The 17,668-nt window shown below is 39.4% G+C and overlaps 1 protein-coding gene across 3 annotated transcripts in view; it reads left to right on the top strand.

Moving 5' to 3' along the window:
• The first annotated feature begins 7,196 nt into the window (after positions 1-7,196).
• The window catches only part of Myof (myoferlin), a 142,020-nt gene continuing 131,548 nt past the window's right edge, over positions 7,197-17,668 (top strand). For 2 of the 3 annotated variants that reach the window (XR_015440363.1, XM_004838519.4), the window contains exon 1: positions 7,201-7,418. Coding sequence is in view for 2 of the 3 variants with exons in the window: in XM_004838519.4 (XP_004838576.1) it covers positions 7,331-7,418 (88 nt within the window). In the remaining variant the exon portion in view is untranslated. Of the gene's footprint in view, positions 7,419-17,668 lie in introns of all 3 variants that reach the window. The other variant, XM_004838518.4, reaches the window with a different exon arrangement.

Raw genomic sequence — 17,668 nt, 5'->3', positions numbered from 1 at the left:
AATCAACAACTGGGATCTTATCTTATTAAAAAGCTTCTGCACTGCAAGAGAAACCACCAACAGAACTAAGAGAGAACCTACAATGTGGGAAAAAATTTTCAGCAACTGTACCTCAGACAAAGGACTACTATCTAGAATATATAAAGATGTGAAAAAAATCAGACCCCCCAACTTCAAAGACCCAATTCAAAAATGGGCATCTGAAATGAACAGACATTTCTCAGACAAAGAAGTAAAAGCAGCAAATAAATATATGAAAAAATTTTCAACATCACTGGTTATTCGAGAGATACAGATGAAATCAACATTGAGATTCCACCTCAGCCCACAAAGAATGGTTGCTATCAAGAAATCATCCAATAACAAATGCTGAAGAGGGTGTGGAGAGAAAGTAACCCTTCTCCATTGTTGGTGGGAGTGCAGACTGGTGCAACCACTGTGGAAATCAGTATGGAGATAACTCAAAGAATTAGGCTTAGAGGTCCCCTTTGACTCAGCTATCCCCCTGCTGGGTTTCTTCCCAAAAGAATTAAAAGAATCATACCACAGCGATATATGTGCACCCATGTTTATAGTGGCACAGTTCATAATAGTGAAAGCGTGGAAACAGCCCAAGTGTGCATCAAGTGGAAACTGGATAAAGAAGATGTGGGTTTTTTATGAAATGGAGTACTACTCAGCCATAAAGAATGAGAAACTAGAGACATTTATAGCTAAATGGATACATATTGAGGCCATCCTCTTAAGTGAAATAAATAGGACACATGTGCAAATACCAAATAGTTTCTCTAGTGTGAGAAACTGAAAGTGTAATTAAGGATACACACGGATGAAATGGCCTAATAACATATTTCTCAGATTGTTTCCATCGTGTGTCATACGACTGTATCAAAATTTAAATTAGGGAGAAGCTTGTCTTATGTGGAGTCTACTAGCTAACTGGAGTTTTTTTCCAGACCACTATTTGTTCAGTGTTGGTTTTGGGGATCTTTCTGAAGCAAATCACATCCTCTGGTGTCTTGTTGGTGCTTGAGATGCTTTTTTTAAGTTATATGGAAAAATGTTTAAGTGTTTTTCACTTTTGTTTTGGTTGAGTTCTATTGTATTTGAATATTATTATAGGGTTTTTTCCCTTGCATTGTTCTTCTTTGAATGGTTTTAATTTTTGTGTGTGTGTTTGATAATATAGTTATTTTAAAAAATTTTTTAAAAATACTGTACAGTGGACTCTTGACTTATGAACTCAATTTGTTTGTGAGGGCTGATTGTAACTCAAGTTATTCTATTGAAGTCTCAGGCTCCTCTACACATCCTTCAAAGTGTCTCTCCTGCACACAGGAAGATCTCAATGTCCTTAGAGAGATATGGGCCCAGGATTTATCAATTAACTTCACACAGGAAAGGATGTTATAATGTTTCTTCCAGAACCCTTTAAAGGTTAAATCTGTATTTGAGACCATCTGGAAGCACAAGCAGCCTGCATTCAAGTCATAACTCAAGATTTTGTTAGTAAAATTCCAGTTGTAACCTAAGTTGTTCATATGTCAGACTGGTCCACTGTATACAAGAAACACATTTAGCCTGAAAAGAAATTCATAGACTAAAAATCAAAGGATGGAAAACAATAGGGCTGGGGATTGAGCTCAGTGGTTCCACCGCCTGCCTTGCAAGCATAAGATCCTGAGTTTGATCCCTGGTACCAAAAAAAGAATGAAAAGAAAAGAAAACAATATTCTATGCCATGTGAACCCCCAAAAAGCAGCTCTAGTATCTTTTTGTCAGATAAGGTGGACTTCAAGCCAAAACTGATCAGAAGAGGCAAAGAATGTCGCTGATGGAGACCACCCTGAGAGAGCTACAAATTCATAAATTAGCTTTTCACATTAAAAGTGTGAGTCTGCCTATTAGCCCACAGTGGCCTGCCTGAAGAGCCAGCAGTTGGTGTGTGGGAAAGGAACTACTCCCCACACCGCTAGTTGCAGCAGAGGTCTCAATGATCTGTGATGCTGTGACATATCGACTGGCAAAACAATAGTGCAGCTAAGGGCAGCATGACTCATACTTAAAACTTCTATAGGGTAGAAATTAATCTATGGGAAAAATTTCCCATTAATCTATGAGTTGTTCCTACTAGAATGTTTTATTCCCTTGTTTCTAGGAACCTGCTTGCATCAGTGCGCTCCACTCCACTGTTCCCTGCATTGCCCCTTACCCTTTCTAGAAGCTGTGTGTTCTATAAACAGTGGCAAGCTCCAGGAGACAGTGTCTTAGCCTGATAAGAGCTTTGACCCTCTTGCTCCCCTCATTTATGCAGTAATGATCTTATCCTGCTGTCATACCCCCGGTCAGGTGATTGGAAGTTTGCACAGCTTCCAATAGGTTACTACATATTGTTTAGGGAAAAATTCAACAGAAAGAGATAACAATTATTAACCTGTATGCACCAAAGAACAGCACTCCCTGCTGCACAAAACAAGTACTACTGTATATAAAAGATCAGATAAGCATAGACACAATTATAGCGGGGGACATCTATACTCCACTGTTACAAATAGACTGATCAACTAGACAAAAAAACAACAAATATCAGAGTTGAACAAAACTTTTTAAAAAAAGATTTAATATCTACAGAGTGTTCCATCCAACAACAAGAGAATACACACTCTTCTCAGTACAACATGGAACTCTCTCTAAAATATACCACACACTAGCCCTTTAAGCATGCTTATGTAAGTGCAAAATAATCAAAATTATACAATGCATATTATCAGATCATAGTGCAATGAAAGTAGAAATCAATGGCAAAAGAAAACACAGAAATTATGTAAATACATGAAAATTAAACAAGATACTCTTGATTAATCAATGAGTTACAAAAAAATCAAGGAGGAAATAAAATAGTTCCTAGAAGTAAACAACAAAGCCAGTAAAACATACTAGAACTTATGGGACACAAAGAAAGTGGTCCTAAGAGGAAAAGTTGTAGATGTGAATGCCCATATCAGAAAAACAGAGTGAGCTCAAGTAAATAACATGACAATGTACCTCAAGGTCCTAGAAAAACAAGAACAGTCCAAAACTAAAGCTGGTACAAGGAAGGAAATTATAAAGATCAGAGCAGAAATCAATGAAATTGAGACTAAAAAATACAAAAAGTTAATGAATCAATGAGCTGGTTGTTTGAAAGAATAAACAAAATAGACAAACCCTTAGCCAATCTTAACCCCCACCACCACCAAAAGGAAGAAAAACCCCAAATCAATGAAATTAGAAATGAAAAAGTGAAATCACAACAGACACTGTCAAAACCCAGATTTTCAGCAACTACTTTGTAAACCTGTACACCAATAAGTTGGAGAAGTCAGAAGAAAAGTATAGATTCCTAGCTACACATGAATTACCAAAACTGAACCAATAAGATATAAAAACCCTGAATAATCCAACAATAGACAATGAAATTGAACCAGTAATAATAAAAAAAATACCCTACCAACTAAGAAAAGCCCAGGTCTGGATGGATTCACTAGTGAATTCTACAAGCACTTCGGGGAAGATCTAATACTGCTCAAGTGAAATTGAAAGAGAAGAAGATCATTCCTGGAAGCTAACCCTGATTCCAAAACCAGATAAGGATCTATCCAAAAAAGGGAACTATAGGCCAATCTCTTTAATGGATATAGAAGCAAAAATCCTCAGCAAGATACTGGCAAACAGAATGCAATGAATCATCAAAAAGATCATAAATAATGACCAAGTATCCTTCACTCCAAGGATGCAAAGATGATTCAATACACAAAATAAATGTAACAGATGACATAAATAGAAACAAGGATAAAAATCACATCATTATCTCAATAGATGCAGAAAAAGCCTTTAGCAAAATCCAACACCCACTCCTAATAAAAACACTGAAGAAAACAGGTATAAAAGGACATTATCTCAATCTGATAAAAACCATGTATAACAAACCTACTGTTAAAGTCATACTAAATGGGGGGGAAACTGAAACCTTTCTCTAAAATCAGGAACCAGGCAAGAATGTCCACTATCACCACTCTTGTTCAACATAGTACTCAAAACAATAGCAAGATCAGTTAGGCAAGAAAAAGAAATAAAAGTGATATGTAAAGGAAAGGAAAAACTCAAATTATCATTATTTGCAGATGACGTGATCCTTCTCATAAAAGACCCCAAAAACTCAACCAAAAGACTCCTACAATTAATAACTAAGTTCAGCAATATAGCAGGATATAAAACAACATGCAAAAATCAATAGCTTTCCTGTACACCAATAACAAACTCATTGAGAAAGAAATTAAGAAAAAAATCCGTTTATAATAGCACCAACAAAAATTGCACACTTAGGAGTTAACCTAACCAAGAAAGTGAAAAACTTCCACAATGAAAACTACAGTACTATTAAAAAGGAGATTGAAGGGCTGGGGATTTAGCTCAGTGGTTCTGCCACCTACCTCACAAGCCCAAGGACCTGCATTCAATCCCTGGTACCAAAAGAAAAAAAAAAAGAGAGAGAGATTGAAGAGGACATCTGAATATGGAAAGATCTATCCTGATCCTAGATAGATAATCAAAATGGCCATACTTCCAAAACTGATATACAGATTTAACACAATACCAATCAAAATACCAACAGCATTCTTCACAAACTGGACAAAACAACCTTAAAATTCATATGGAACTAGAAGAGACCCATCATGGCAAAAACAATCCTGGATAACAGGAACAAAGTGGAGCATATCACAATCCTGGATTTGAAGTTATATTAAGCTACAGTGATAAGAACAGCATGGCACTGGTGCAAAAAGAGACATGTGAGTCAATGGAACAGAACACAGAATGCAGAAACAACCACAAGCACATTCACCTATATTTGAGCTTTGACAAAGGGCCCAAAAACATACCAGAGGAAACGTAGCATCTTTAATACACGATGCCGGGAAAATTGGCTATTCATATGCAGAAGACTGAATCTAATCACTGGACATAGTGGCTCAAGCCTGTAATCCCAGTGCTTAGGAGGCTGAGGCAGAAGGATCCTTGTGAGGCCTCATAGTGAGTTCCAGGCCAGCCTGAACTACATAGTGTGACCCTGTCTCCAGAAATAAAACAAAACTAAGCTAAATGATTCAATCTCAACTTCTATCTCTCACCATGTACTAAACTAAAATCAAAATGGATCAAAGATCCAAATATTAAAACAAGAACACTTAATCTGTTGAATGATAGAATAGGTAAAGGTCTTGAAATCAAAGGCATAGGAAAAGATTTTCTGAATAGAACTCTGTAGGCACAGGAAAGAGTCAACAAAAGAGATCATATCAAATTTAAAAGCTTCTGCACAACAAAAGAAACATTCGACAGAGTGAAGAAACTGGGAAAAAAAATTTTCCAGCTATTCCTCAGTCAGAAGAGTAATATCTAAAATGTATGAAGAATTCAAAAGAATTAGACACCCCAAATAAAAGACCAAATCAAATAATGGGCAAGTGAAATAAATAAACACTTCACAAAAGCACAAATGGCCAGTAAATACATTAAGAAATGTTCAGCACTGCTGGCTATTAGAGGAATGCAAATTAAACAACACTGAGATTTCATCTTGCCCCACAAAGAATGGCTCTCATCAAGAAATCAAGTAATAACAAATGCTGGTGAAGCTGTGGGGAGGGTTGAAACAGGAACCCTTCTATGCTGTTGGGATGTAAACTAGTACAACCACTATGGAAATTACTATGGAGATTCCTCACAAAACCAAAAAATAGGAATTCTTTTCACCAGCTATTTCCCTTCTAGGTATCTTCTTGAATGAGTTAAAGAATGACAAGATATTACAGTGATACATGCATAGACATGTTTATAGCAGCCACAGTTTATAATAGCTAAATCTTGGTAGCAGCCTATATGTCCATCAACAGATGAATGGATAAAGAAATTGTGGTATTTACACACCATGGAGTACTACTGTGCCATAAAGAAGGATAAACTTCAGTCATTCTAGAAAAACGGATGCAACTTGAGACCATAAAATTGAGTGGAATAAAATAGACACATGGCTTATCTCATGGTTTCTCTTAAATGAGAAACCTAAAATATAAATAAAGATCAAAATAAAAGATAGATACCAGGAGGTAGGAAAATAGACCTTTCTCAAACAGGAAGGGGCTCAAGAGAGGGAGAGAACAGGGAAGGAAGGGGTTGAAAGAGAATTAAGATATGTTATATACACGTACCAACTCCCTGCAAGAAGTTTAATCATTATGCACTGCATGTACTATTACAAAAAATAAAAGTATGTGTAATTTACTGAATATGGTGTGTGTGCTAGGCCTAATGTGACATTTATCTTATAACAAACCTGTGTCTGTATTATGGACAAGGAACCAGAGGCAGGGAGTGGTTAAGAAACTTGCTAAAGCGATGAAGCTGCTGCTCACATTCAGATCTGGTGGACTATTAACCTGGGGCCTCCTCGTCTGCTCTTTGCCGCGGGGTTACTCACTCTACATGCTCAGGGACAGGTCCCCAGAGAGGATAGGTCCTCTCCATTTCTGATGAAGACCTTAAGCAGCATTTGATGGAGCGGGAAAACCAGAATTCTAGCTTCTGAAGGATTTTAAACAGAAATCCTATGGTGAATCCTTTCATAAAGTAAAGGATCGGCTCCCAAGACATCAATTTTATGAACCTGTGTATTACCACTCCAGGATTGGGTTTGAAATAAAGCACGTTATTCCTTTGCCATTCAGTAGGGGTCGTCTTTCAACTGCTTTTTAAAAGGTGTCTATAAATCCTGAGTGGGTGTGTTTAAAAGCAGAAGAAATGGCAAAAGTCAAATTTTTTAAAAAATCAAGTAAAGCTTTTAAACTCCAGGAAACCCAGCAAAAAATGAAAAAGGCGCCAGAAAAACCAATTAATTTGATTTCACGAGTTATTTACAGAAAAGCAACGACATTTTAGTGGTTTCCTGACTTGCCTGCATTTGTAAGATCCAAATCCATTTTAGTTTCACTTGTTGCACAAAATCATTTTTCGTTGAAGTTTTGTTCTTTTCACTTCCACATTTTCTGAATTCATAAATCTGTGCCTGAGGCATTGTGGAGACTCACCGAGTCTGGGTATCAGTTTACACAGAGCCTTCAGTAAATAATCCGTCAAAGGTCCACCCATTCGCCTTTCCCCGCTCCCTCTTCTCAGAGGGAGAAACCCTCCCTTCTCTGAGAGACAAGCTCTCCCAGGACGGAGGGCCCGGAGCTCCAGCCGCGTCTCTGAACTTCGTTTGCTGAAACTTGCTTTCTGCCAACTAACAGCTATGCTTCGAGTGATTGTGGAATCCGCCAGTAATATCCCTAAAACGAAATTTGGGAAACCGGATCCTATTGTATCTGTTATTTTTAAGGGTAAGGTGAAGTTTTCTTCTTTTTATGAAGCCCTATTTTGGAATGTTAGTTGCTTGGGTCACGTTCTTTAAAAGTCTGCATTTAAGGCGACTGATAAAGCCAAGCCTGTCCAGCTTCTTTGGTTACCTGGCCAGGTCAGGGGAGAGGACTGTGGCTGTGGAAGGCATTTCATGGTCCTGAGACCTTTGAGACCTATTGGAAGACCTGACGTTTTAGCTTTAACGTGATTTCTCTAAATCATCAGAGGAAAACGACTCACTAATCCCTTAATTTTAGGTATCAGAAAGGTTCAAAGTGAGAGTTGGTTCAAAGTGAGAGTCTCAATAATCTTGTTTGCATTTAAAAATTTTCTCTACTTGTGAGTAAAAGAACAATTAAATTGCTGGAGGCACCAGTACTCTATTAAAAAGCCATTACTCTATCAAAATGGGCTTTTATTGTCACTGGGTTCTGGTAGTGAAATTAGTATTTGGAATTAGTTTGTTTTCCAGTTATTTTGTGCCTTTGTGAGACTTCATTTCTCTAGATCTCAATTTTATTCTGTAAAGTAGGCAAGAAGGTTTAGACTAATTGGTCTTTAAAGGACCCACTGTAATTCCCAGCAGTTACTTTTTCATGACATTTGATTGTGATTGCATTGGAGGGAGTGAGTGCTGGTGTGAGAAGCCACACTCCAGGGCATTGTAAGGGTTTCCGCTTTGGCCCCTATGCTTCATCTAAGTCTGGGTTTTGCGGGCTTTATCCATTTTCTGTTTGTCCATGGTGATTGGTAAGGTTGTCAGCTCACTCCTTGGCAGGGAGCAAAGATGAGAGAGGGTGGCAGAGAAAGCGGGAACTCTGTAGGCACACTTCCTGGCCACACCTTGGCATATTTTTCTCTTCTTCCAGGAACCTGGCTATTTCTGCCTTACAGTTTCTGGATAATCTATCCCACTCTCTATTCGTGTGTTCATTTTTCATCCCTGTTTCTCTTCTCAAACCTTTCTTAGGGTGAGCAGGAAAATGAAAGAAATGAAATCCAGAGATATCAAATGGTTGTTTAGTTTTAAAAAAGAGAGATCTGGAGGTTAAGATTTGTGTTCATAAAGGATGATGTGGTTTAAAAATCTGACAAGCAAATATCTGGTGTCATTTTGCTTCAGAGTTCATTTGCATGTATTAGTTTTCTTTTAATTTTTTTTTTCTTCAAGGAGTTGCGCAATAGGGACAGAACCTGAAGCGCTCGCAGCCCTCACCATTGTCATGTAAAGACTAGTGCAAATATATTGGTTTCATTCTGCTGATGTTACTACTCGAGGCAACTCATATACATTTTAAATGAATTGGAATTACACTATTGAAATCTGACTTATCTGGGAATATATGGATTAATTGAAAATTTTAAAGCATCAAAAATATATCTAAGGCTATGAAGTAAATGCTCAATTGAAACAAAAAAATCAGTTAAATTGACAAATATAATGTACCCAACCAATTACATTTACTAGATTATTTGGATTTAGTTTCTTTTTCTGATCTCTATTGGTTGTACAAAGTTGGTGAAGTCATTCGTTCATTCATCCAACAAGCAACCTCACACAAGAAAGAACATTGAATTCAGTGTAGGAATATCTGAACTCTAGCTGGCATTAGCAAAATATCTGATGGCCTTGACTAATCCAGTTTAACCAGTTGGGTCTCAGATTTCTCAGCTATAGAATATGGGAGACTAATTCCTTTTGTCCTTTTATGATTCTATAATTTTCAGGTTCCATGTATTGGATATCTGCTGTCATCCAGATATAGAAGGCAATGCCTTGGATATCAGAGGGAATTATAGTAACAAGTATGGCATTTTTCATGCTTAAAATCTTTCCCTGTGGCTTAAAATACATGAAACATCAATTCCAGGGGGACACAGTTGTTGCTACTGTAGCAGTTTTTTTGTTCTCATGATGATGTCCATTCTATCTGCCAGAATTTACTCTTAATTTTTGCCTCATGCAGATCTTTTCTTTGTGGAATGGTTACTACTATGGTCCAAACAATTGTTAGGTTATTATTTACTTACTGTTTCTTACTGTTTTAGATCCTTATTCTTTCATTTGGGCAGCTCTTTGGAGCACAAGCCAATATATTGCTAGGATTCCTTCCCAATTGGTATCACAAATTTTGCAGCTTTGAATAAACCACATTACCTCTCTGAGAACCTTTTTTTCTTCTTTTAAAAAATGGAGCAAGAGTAGCTTATCTGACAGGGAGTAAATCTGTAGAGATCCCCAAAGGCTCTGCTTTATACAATAGACTTGCTTATTTTTTAGCAAGAATCACTTCACTACTTGAAGTTGTTGATTTTTTTGGGGGGGGGACATTAATGCTGAGAAATATATATATATGCACGTATATATATTTTTATTGCAAGTTGTGTTCTTAATTTTTATATGACAAATAGCAATTGTATGTATATATTTATATATGGGTTCAGCGTGACATTTCAATACATGTATACAATGTGTAATGGTCAAATCAGAGTCACTGACATATCTATTACCTCAGACATTTTTTCTTTGTGTTAGAAACGTTCAAATTTCAGGAATTTTTTTTTTTTTTTTGGTACCGGGGATCGAACTTGGATCCTTGCTCTTGCGAGGCAGGCGGTGGAACCACTGAGCTAAATCCCCGGCCCTTCAGCAATATTTTTAAGAAGACTCTTTCAAACTTGTGTGTCTGATTTATTTCACTTAACATTATGGTCTCAAGATACCTCCATTTTCCGTAAATGGCTCACTCCTAAAATGACTCAAAGTTTATCCTTTATGGCAGAGTAGTACTCCATGGAGTATAAATAGCATATTTTCTTTATCCATCTGTTGATGGACATACATACAAACTGCTTCCAAGATTTAGCTATTATGAATTGTGCTGCTATAAACATAGGTATGTATGTATCACTATAATATGATGTCTTTGACTCTTTCAAGAAGATACCTAGAAGGGGAATAGCCAGGTCAAATAGAATTTCTATTTTTAGTGTTTTTGAGGAATCTCCATACTGATTTCCATAGTGGTTGGACTAGCTTTCATTCCCATAGTTTCTGTTATATGAGAAACCCAAAGTATAAACAAAAGATAGACGATAATAGGTGGTAGGGAGATAGATCTTTCTCAAAGGGAAAGGGATGAAGAGAGAGAGGGAGGGGAAAGGGAGGGAGAATAGGGGATGAAGAAAGGAATTAAGAAGTATTATATACATGTACCAACTCCACACGAGGACTGTGGACATTATGTACTGGAAACACATACTGAAGAAAAAAAAGAGAAAGGCATCAAGAGATGGATGAAGGAGGGTGAGAGGAAAGGGAAAGGAGATGAAAAAAGAAATTAATATATCTTATATACCTGTACCAACTCCCCACAAGGAATGTAAACATGACATACTACAAATATATGCGAATAAAGAAAGCAGTCTGGAAAAAAAAGATTCATTCAAATAAACACAAAAACTGTGAGAACCCATTAAAGAATGATGAGATAGGATGGGAGAAAGGTCTCCTGGGTTTCATTCCCTGTGGTCTGTGAAAGCACCACGTGACCTGCCCATAACTAATCTTAGTTCACCCAGGTGCACCCTAGGACTAGTCCACTCCAATGATAGTCATGCCTTGTGGGTATAACAGTAGAACCATAGTATTGCATTGACAAAAACTCAGAAAGGCAAAAGCGTTTAATCTACTGAGTCATTCTCATTACTTCCTGGAGAACAGGGCTTGGAACTGCCAAGGACAGTGGCCCCACCCTGTCGAAGCATGGGAACTCTCAAAGGCACACTCCCCAAAGGCACATTCTGTGACTCTCGGGTATTTATAAAGCCACATGCCATTCAGAAATTAATTACCAAGCCTTGTTTTTCCTTTCTTCCTCCACAACATATCTTATGTACATGCCATCAGCCAGGGGTGTTGGTATTTTTCTGGTTTAGGTTTCTTTTCAGATTATTGGTGAGTCTCGCCATCCCCCTTGGATTTGTCCCTGTCAAGAAGACAAGCTATTTTTATGTCTTGTGCAGCATCTGACACATCACTGATGTTGAATATACATTTCCAATGTTGACCATGGAAGCAAAGAGCTGGCGGGAGGTTGGAGACATCTTGATTCTTAGTCTGAGGGGACCACAGGAAATTGGCCCCTGTCCCACTGTTTAGGCAGAATTATACTTAATATTATTCGAGGTGCTGATTGGGTGAGGCTTGGCAAAGAGCCCCGTCACGCATTTCTGGACACTTGTTGTGCAGGGGCAGACTGGTGGTGTCTTAGACTGTTTGCATTCTCGTTCCTGGCATGAAGAATGTGAAGCTATCTATTTTGTGTTGAAAATTCATATGTGAAGATCAATGGTCTGTACTACTTAGAATGACATAGTCTGGCGATACTCACCTTTCTCACTGTGTATTTCCTATTGAACAGCTGTTCTATTGCACAGAGGTGCACTTTGAACACAGTTTTCACTCAGAAATAGCTGGGCAACATCTGGTATCTTAAGCCTTATCAGATAACTTCTTATTGGTCATTAGGGAGCAAAAGCCCTGGGCTTTGGAGCTTGGAGTAGCGGAATGAGAATTCCAATTGCCACCTATTACTCTTTAATTATTCATGAGTAAATAAATCTCCAGCTTCAGTGTTTTTAGTAATATCTCCTGACTCTGCACATGGGAATCCCTAGATTCACATCCTTATTTGATAGTGACTTTCATAGAGCCCTACATGTCAAGAACCAAGGTTAGAAAAGGAGTATATGTAACATAGTTTGATCTTCTAGGCCTGGGAGAACAACTAGTTAGAACACTAGAATGAGCCACAGACCAGAATAGATTTGCAAAAACTACAATTTAATAGTAGATAGAAGAGTGGAAAGCTTTGTGAAAAAAGTGTTGTTTGATTTGATCAAAAAGGGGAAGAAGAAATTAGACAAAAAGAATGGGAAGAAAGACATTCCAGATTTTAGAAAACACAAAAGGATGAAGTAGCTGTGTCTCTGTGGGGAAAGGCTGACGAAGGCATAGTCTGGTAGGATTTGAGACCGCACTTTACTCATCAGCAAGTGGGTAACCCTAGGCAATAATGTACGTGACAGGTTAGTACTAGCCAGGGAGACTAGTTAGAAGGTTTACTAGTTGAGGCAAATGCTTCCCAGGGTAGAGGGAGCTGATTTCAGGGCCAGAATCAGAAGGAAGCAGCCTGATTTAATTAAATTACTTAAGAAAACCACACTGGGTGGGCTAATTATGCCATCTTTTGTCACACTCCTCTGTGAAAGGGAACATCAATGACTTCTGTCCTCCTGGCCAGAGTGCTTGCTCTGTGGGTAAGTGCAGGGCTGGGCGGGGTGGTTCTGTAAGAGGTCAGCATGAGGGCATTAGCCATCTGAGGTGGAAGAGAAGGAGACAGAAGACACTAAGAGACAGAAGAAAGGCCTAGAAATTGAAGGTGATGTTTGAAAACACTTTGTTATTTTCCCAAAGGTCAAATGGGGAGCATTTCCTCAACCATACTAAGATGTGAGTCTCATTCACACAAGATCCTTCTCTCTACACCAGGGTCTGATCTGGAAGAATAAGGTGTCATGGTCAGAAATTCGTTAATTGCAAGGAGCAGATACTCATTCAAGCTTGCTTGAGGAAATATTGATGGAGTTTTTCTAAAACAAAAGAAATCTCCCAGAATCCAAACCATGGGCCTCCTCAGAATCAAGCCAGGCAAAGAGGCACTTGCTTTCTCTCTCCCGAGGGGCTGCACAGCCTCAGGCCTCCATTTCTTCCAGCACACAGCAGTTGTTCCCTTTCTGTACACTGGCTACTTTATTGAGGCCTCTTGCCTGGTCTTTGAGTTACCATCAGGTGACTTGCTGCTGACTCTACATCTAAGTACAATATTTGTCTCCTAATTGACAATCTTTGAGAGAAGATTCCAGTTGGCTCAATTTGGGTCAGATGTTCACCATAGGCCCAATCATCTGTTACCAGAAGGCGTGGAACCTCAGGGTAATCAAACTGGGTATACTAGATGTGTCTACTGTAAGGCAAATTTCTGAGGAGCTCAAACGTGGAACACTCAGCTCCTATCCTTCCAGCTTGGGCATGAGACCTGTTCATTCTCATCTTTAATCTGCTATTGGACCTACTCCCTCATCAACCCCTCCCCCGACTGTACTAAGTATTAAACCCAGGGCCTTTGCACTGTGCAACATCCCCTGCCCTTTTTTATTTTCTTATTTTGAGACGGTGTCTTGACAGGTCCCTAACTTGCTCAGGCTGCATTCTGACTTGGCGATCCCCCTGCCTCAGCTTCCCAGAGTGTTGGGTCTACAGGTGTGTGTCACCACTCCTGTCCAAAAGCCCCTTTGTAAGATCAACACAGTGTATGGAAAGAGATGATCTCTGGACTAGGCAGCTTTATCACTAGGAACTAAATATTTTTGAGCAACTATATATTTTTTTGGTACTGGGGATCAAACTCAGGTTCTTGTGCTTGCGTAGCAGGCGGCGAAACCACTGAGCTAAATCCCCTGCCCCTGAGCAACTATATTTCTGAGCCTTCATTTCCTCATCTATAAAATGGGGAGAATAAAACACATCTCATAAGGATATTATAAGGATCAACAGTGCTAAAATGTCTAAAGCATTTATCATGGTATCTGACATATAATTGTTTTATGGCAAATGAGCATATCTTCTATCCTTTTGTGCCACCCTCACTGGGGAACAAAAAATCTGCAGAGACATTTCTAAGCATTATTGTCTGGAACAAATGGGATGCCTTTTGGCTGTATCTGCACAAGCAGCTTGAAGCCACAGCATGTCTGACTTCTCAGGGAGAGAGCACCACGGCCTCTCAGGAGGCACATTGTAGAATCTTTATTTCTAATCGTGTTGAAACACACACAGCATGTATCATCTTAACCATTTCAAAGTATAGCATTCCATTACATTCATAATGTTGTGCAACCATTAACACCATCCATCCAGGGAACTCTTCGTCTTGTAAGACTGAGACTCTACACATTCCCCATATACCGCAACCCCCAGCAATGACTGTTCCACTTTCTGTCTCTGTATTTGATTACCTTAAGTAAGTACTTCATATAGGTAGAATGAACCAGTATTTGTCCTTTTGTGCCAGGTTTATCCCACTTAGAATAATGTGTTCAAAGGTTCATTCATGTTGTGGTGTCTGCCGGAATTGTCTTTCTTTTTATCAATGAATAATATTCCATCACATGTATATAGCACATTTGGTTTATCTACTGATGGACACTTGGGTTGCTTCTACTTTTGGTAATGGTGAATAATGCTACTTTTAACAATGGTGTACAAGAATCTCCTTTGTGTCCCTGCTTCCAATTTTTTAGGGCATATACCTAGAAGTGGAACTGCTGGATATATCATAATCCTATTTCTCATTTTCTGAGGAACTGCTCTACTGTTTTCCACAGTGGCTGTATGATTGTACACTCCTACCAGCAGTGCACAAGATCTCCAGTTTTCCATGTCCTTGACAACACTTGTTATTTTTTGATTTTTTGGTAATAGCCATCCTAACGAATGGGGTCCTTAGCAACTCAATGACTTGGACTTTCAGCTCACACTTGCTTCCTTAGCTCAGAGTGACAATGGTTATAATGTAGCTGAGCTTGCAAGCTCTCTGTGTTGTGATGGGAGTTATGATGGGAATCATAACAATGCTAAAGTCATGTGAGAAAGCGACTTGGCTCCCTGCAGTGTCAGGTCTTCTAGTTGACCTGAACTCCCTGGGATAGGGCTGGAACCAGAGGTCACCCTGCTCCTAAGCACATCTGGGAGGTAAAAGTATCCTACATTACCCTGACCCGAAATCCTCACTTGGCATCCTGTACCCCTTCAGGGTGCCTGTTGAAAGGCGCAATTGTGTATTTGCTGGCTCTCTGCCTCTCCATTAGACAGTAAGTTTTATGCGGCCCAGGTCTCTTTCCCTGGTATCTAGCTCAGTGCCTGTAGACAGTAAGTGAGCAATAAATAGTTATTGCACAAGTGATTCTGGCTCTTTCATCCATTTGGATCAGTGTTTCACAAACCAGACGGGCCATGTGGGACCAGATTTCTGTGCTCATAAACTACATAACTGGCCTTTTCACAAGCTGATCGGGATCCATGAAGCTGTACCTCAAAGACACCAGGGGAGCCCCAGACTACCCTTGATCTTGATTTAGGACTTTGCTCTCATTACTGGCAAGACATCTGTGTGAATCTCAGTTCCCCAGCAGTGAAGTGAAAGGTAAGACCTGCTTCTGAGGATTATACAAATTAAAAGAGATGATATATTTAAGGTGCCTCGACTTAAGATAAGATGTTTATTCCCATCCCATCTCTTGAAGTCTGGCTTTCTTTGCACATTGCAAAGTGAAAAAATAGTGGGCTGGGTGAATGACTAAAGAAATATGAATTTTGAAAATCAAATGAGGACAGCTGGTGTAGGATTTGTAAGCTCTCCTTTGAAAGGTAAAGCTGTGAGTCTGGAAAAAGTTCTAGATTTCATTCACATTTTATCAAAATAACAAGTCAGTTTGATGAAATAGAACAAGCCACTTAATTATTTTTTTAACTTTATATGATAAATTTTTGTGTCTTCAGTATGGCAGGCTATGTAGAGCAGCATTGTCCAGTAGAACTTTCTATGGTGAAGGAAATAGTCAAGATCTACCCTGTCTATTATGGTAGTCACTAGCCACACATGGATAATGACCACTGAAATGTGGCCACTGGGACTGAGGGGTGGCATTCTAATATTAATTTTCATTAATTTAAATGTACATAATCACACGTGGTTATCAACGTCCTTGTTGGATTGCACAGATAGTGGCAGACAGCCATAGGCTTCCTACTGCTTACTGTTGGTGGCACTTCTGGACCTCAGCAGCCTCATCTGGGAAACAGTGAGGGTAGTGTCCCTACCACAGGGTGTGGTGTGAGGGTTCATGTGACAGCAATGACAGCATGTGGAAAAGGCTTTAAGCATTAGTCGCTGCTGAGGTCTTCAATAGATTTTAGCATGGATATATAAGCTTAATATGTAAAAACTATTTGCTCTACCACCTTTTATTCAGTTCTTATACCAAAACCCACTTGTGTGCAATATTCAGTCCTCATTTCATTCTGAGGAAGGAAGTGTTATTCCTTACATGTTTTCCCTGTGAGGGAACTGAGGCAGAAGCAGGGCAGGGCTTATCCAGCTCCCAGGTAATGCATGTCCATTCACGGGGCTCCATGCAGAGAAGGAAGCAGCACCCCATCTGGGCCAGACCACCCAGTCAAGCGAATGCTTCTGCCCTTAGACAGACTGAGTTGTTCAGTGTGCTAGGGTCAGTGTGCTGGTGTGCTTTGGATCCAGCCTGAAAGAGAAAGAAAGTGTACTGTGCACAAAAGAATGAGAAAGGGGTAGGGGGAGAAGAGGAGAGGAGAGGAGAGAGGAAGGGAGGGGAAGAGAGAAGAGAAGAGGAGGAGAGGAGGGGAGGGGAGGGGAGGGGAGGGCAGGGGAGAGGAGAGGAGAGGAGAGGAGAGGAGGGAGACAAAACCCTCCCAGGCTGAGCTTGCCGTAGGGTAATAAAAACCTTTATGATTCAGAGGAACAGAAGTGACATAGTTTAGCAGTGATTCAGTTCCACTGATAACCAAGTTTGAGCCATTTCATTTGTGGGACTTAAAACCCTAACTTATAAAGTGTTAAAAATGTAATCTTAGCCATCAGGGTGAGGTTCAATTTCACTTCATCTCCACTCATTGGTTTGTCACCATCTTTTTCCCAATAGCACAGCTTCTGAGTTAGAAAAAAATCTCTTATCTTTCTTTCTTTTAGCAAATAATGTGAAAGGTTACATTTTGCTTATCCTTCCTTATTGACTGCATTCACTGCCTGGGCAATTCCTGTCCTTTTCCCTCTTTTCTATTCTGCTGCTTCCTCCTTCCAACCCTGAATCCATTCAGCAAGTACCAGTGGAGAACACACTGTGCCAGGCAGTGTGTTTGGCTCCATGGAGAGGTGGAGGACACAGTGTATGTGGGCCCTGCCCAAGCAGTTTATAGTCTAAGCTACAGACAGAGGCAGAGTGCAATGAATGAAGAGTGCAATGAGTTTTAAGCTCTGAAAAAGAAACATTATCATCATTTGCAGAACATACTGATGATAACAGCTGAGCAACTGTTGAGCACTGTGTTTCAGGTGTACTTACTTATTTAATTTTA

The sequence above is a fragment of the Heterocephalus glaber genome, unplaced genomic scaffold (genome assembly GCF_053883595.1).
Source record: "Heterocephalus glaber isolate CG9 unplaced genomic scaffold, H.glaber_assembly_v1.0 deba00001497, whole genome shotgun sequence".
Lineage (NCBI taxonomy): Eukaryota > Metazoa > Chordata > Mammalia > Rodentia > Bathyergidae > Heterocephalus > Heterocephalus glaber.
This window is presented reverse-complemented; position numbering and strand designations above follow the sequence as displayed.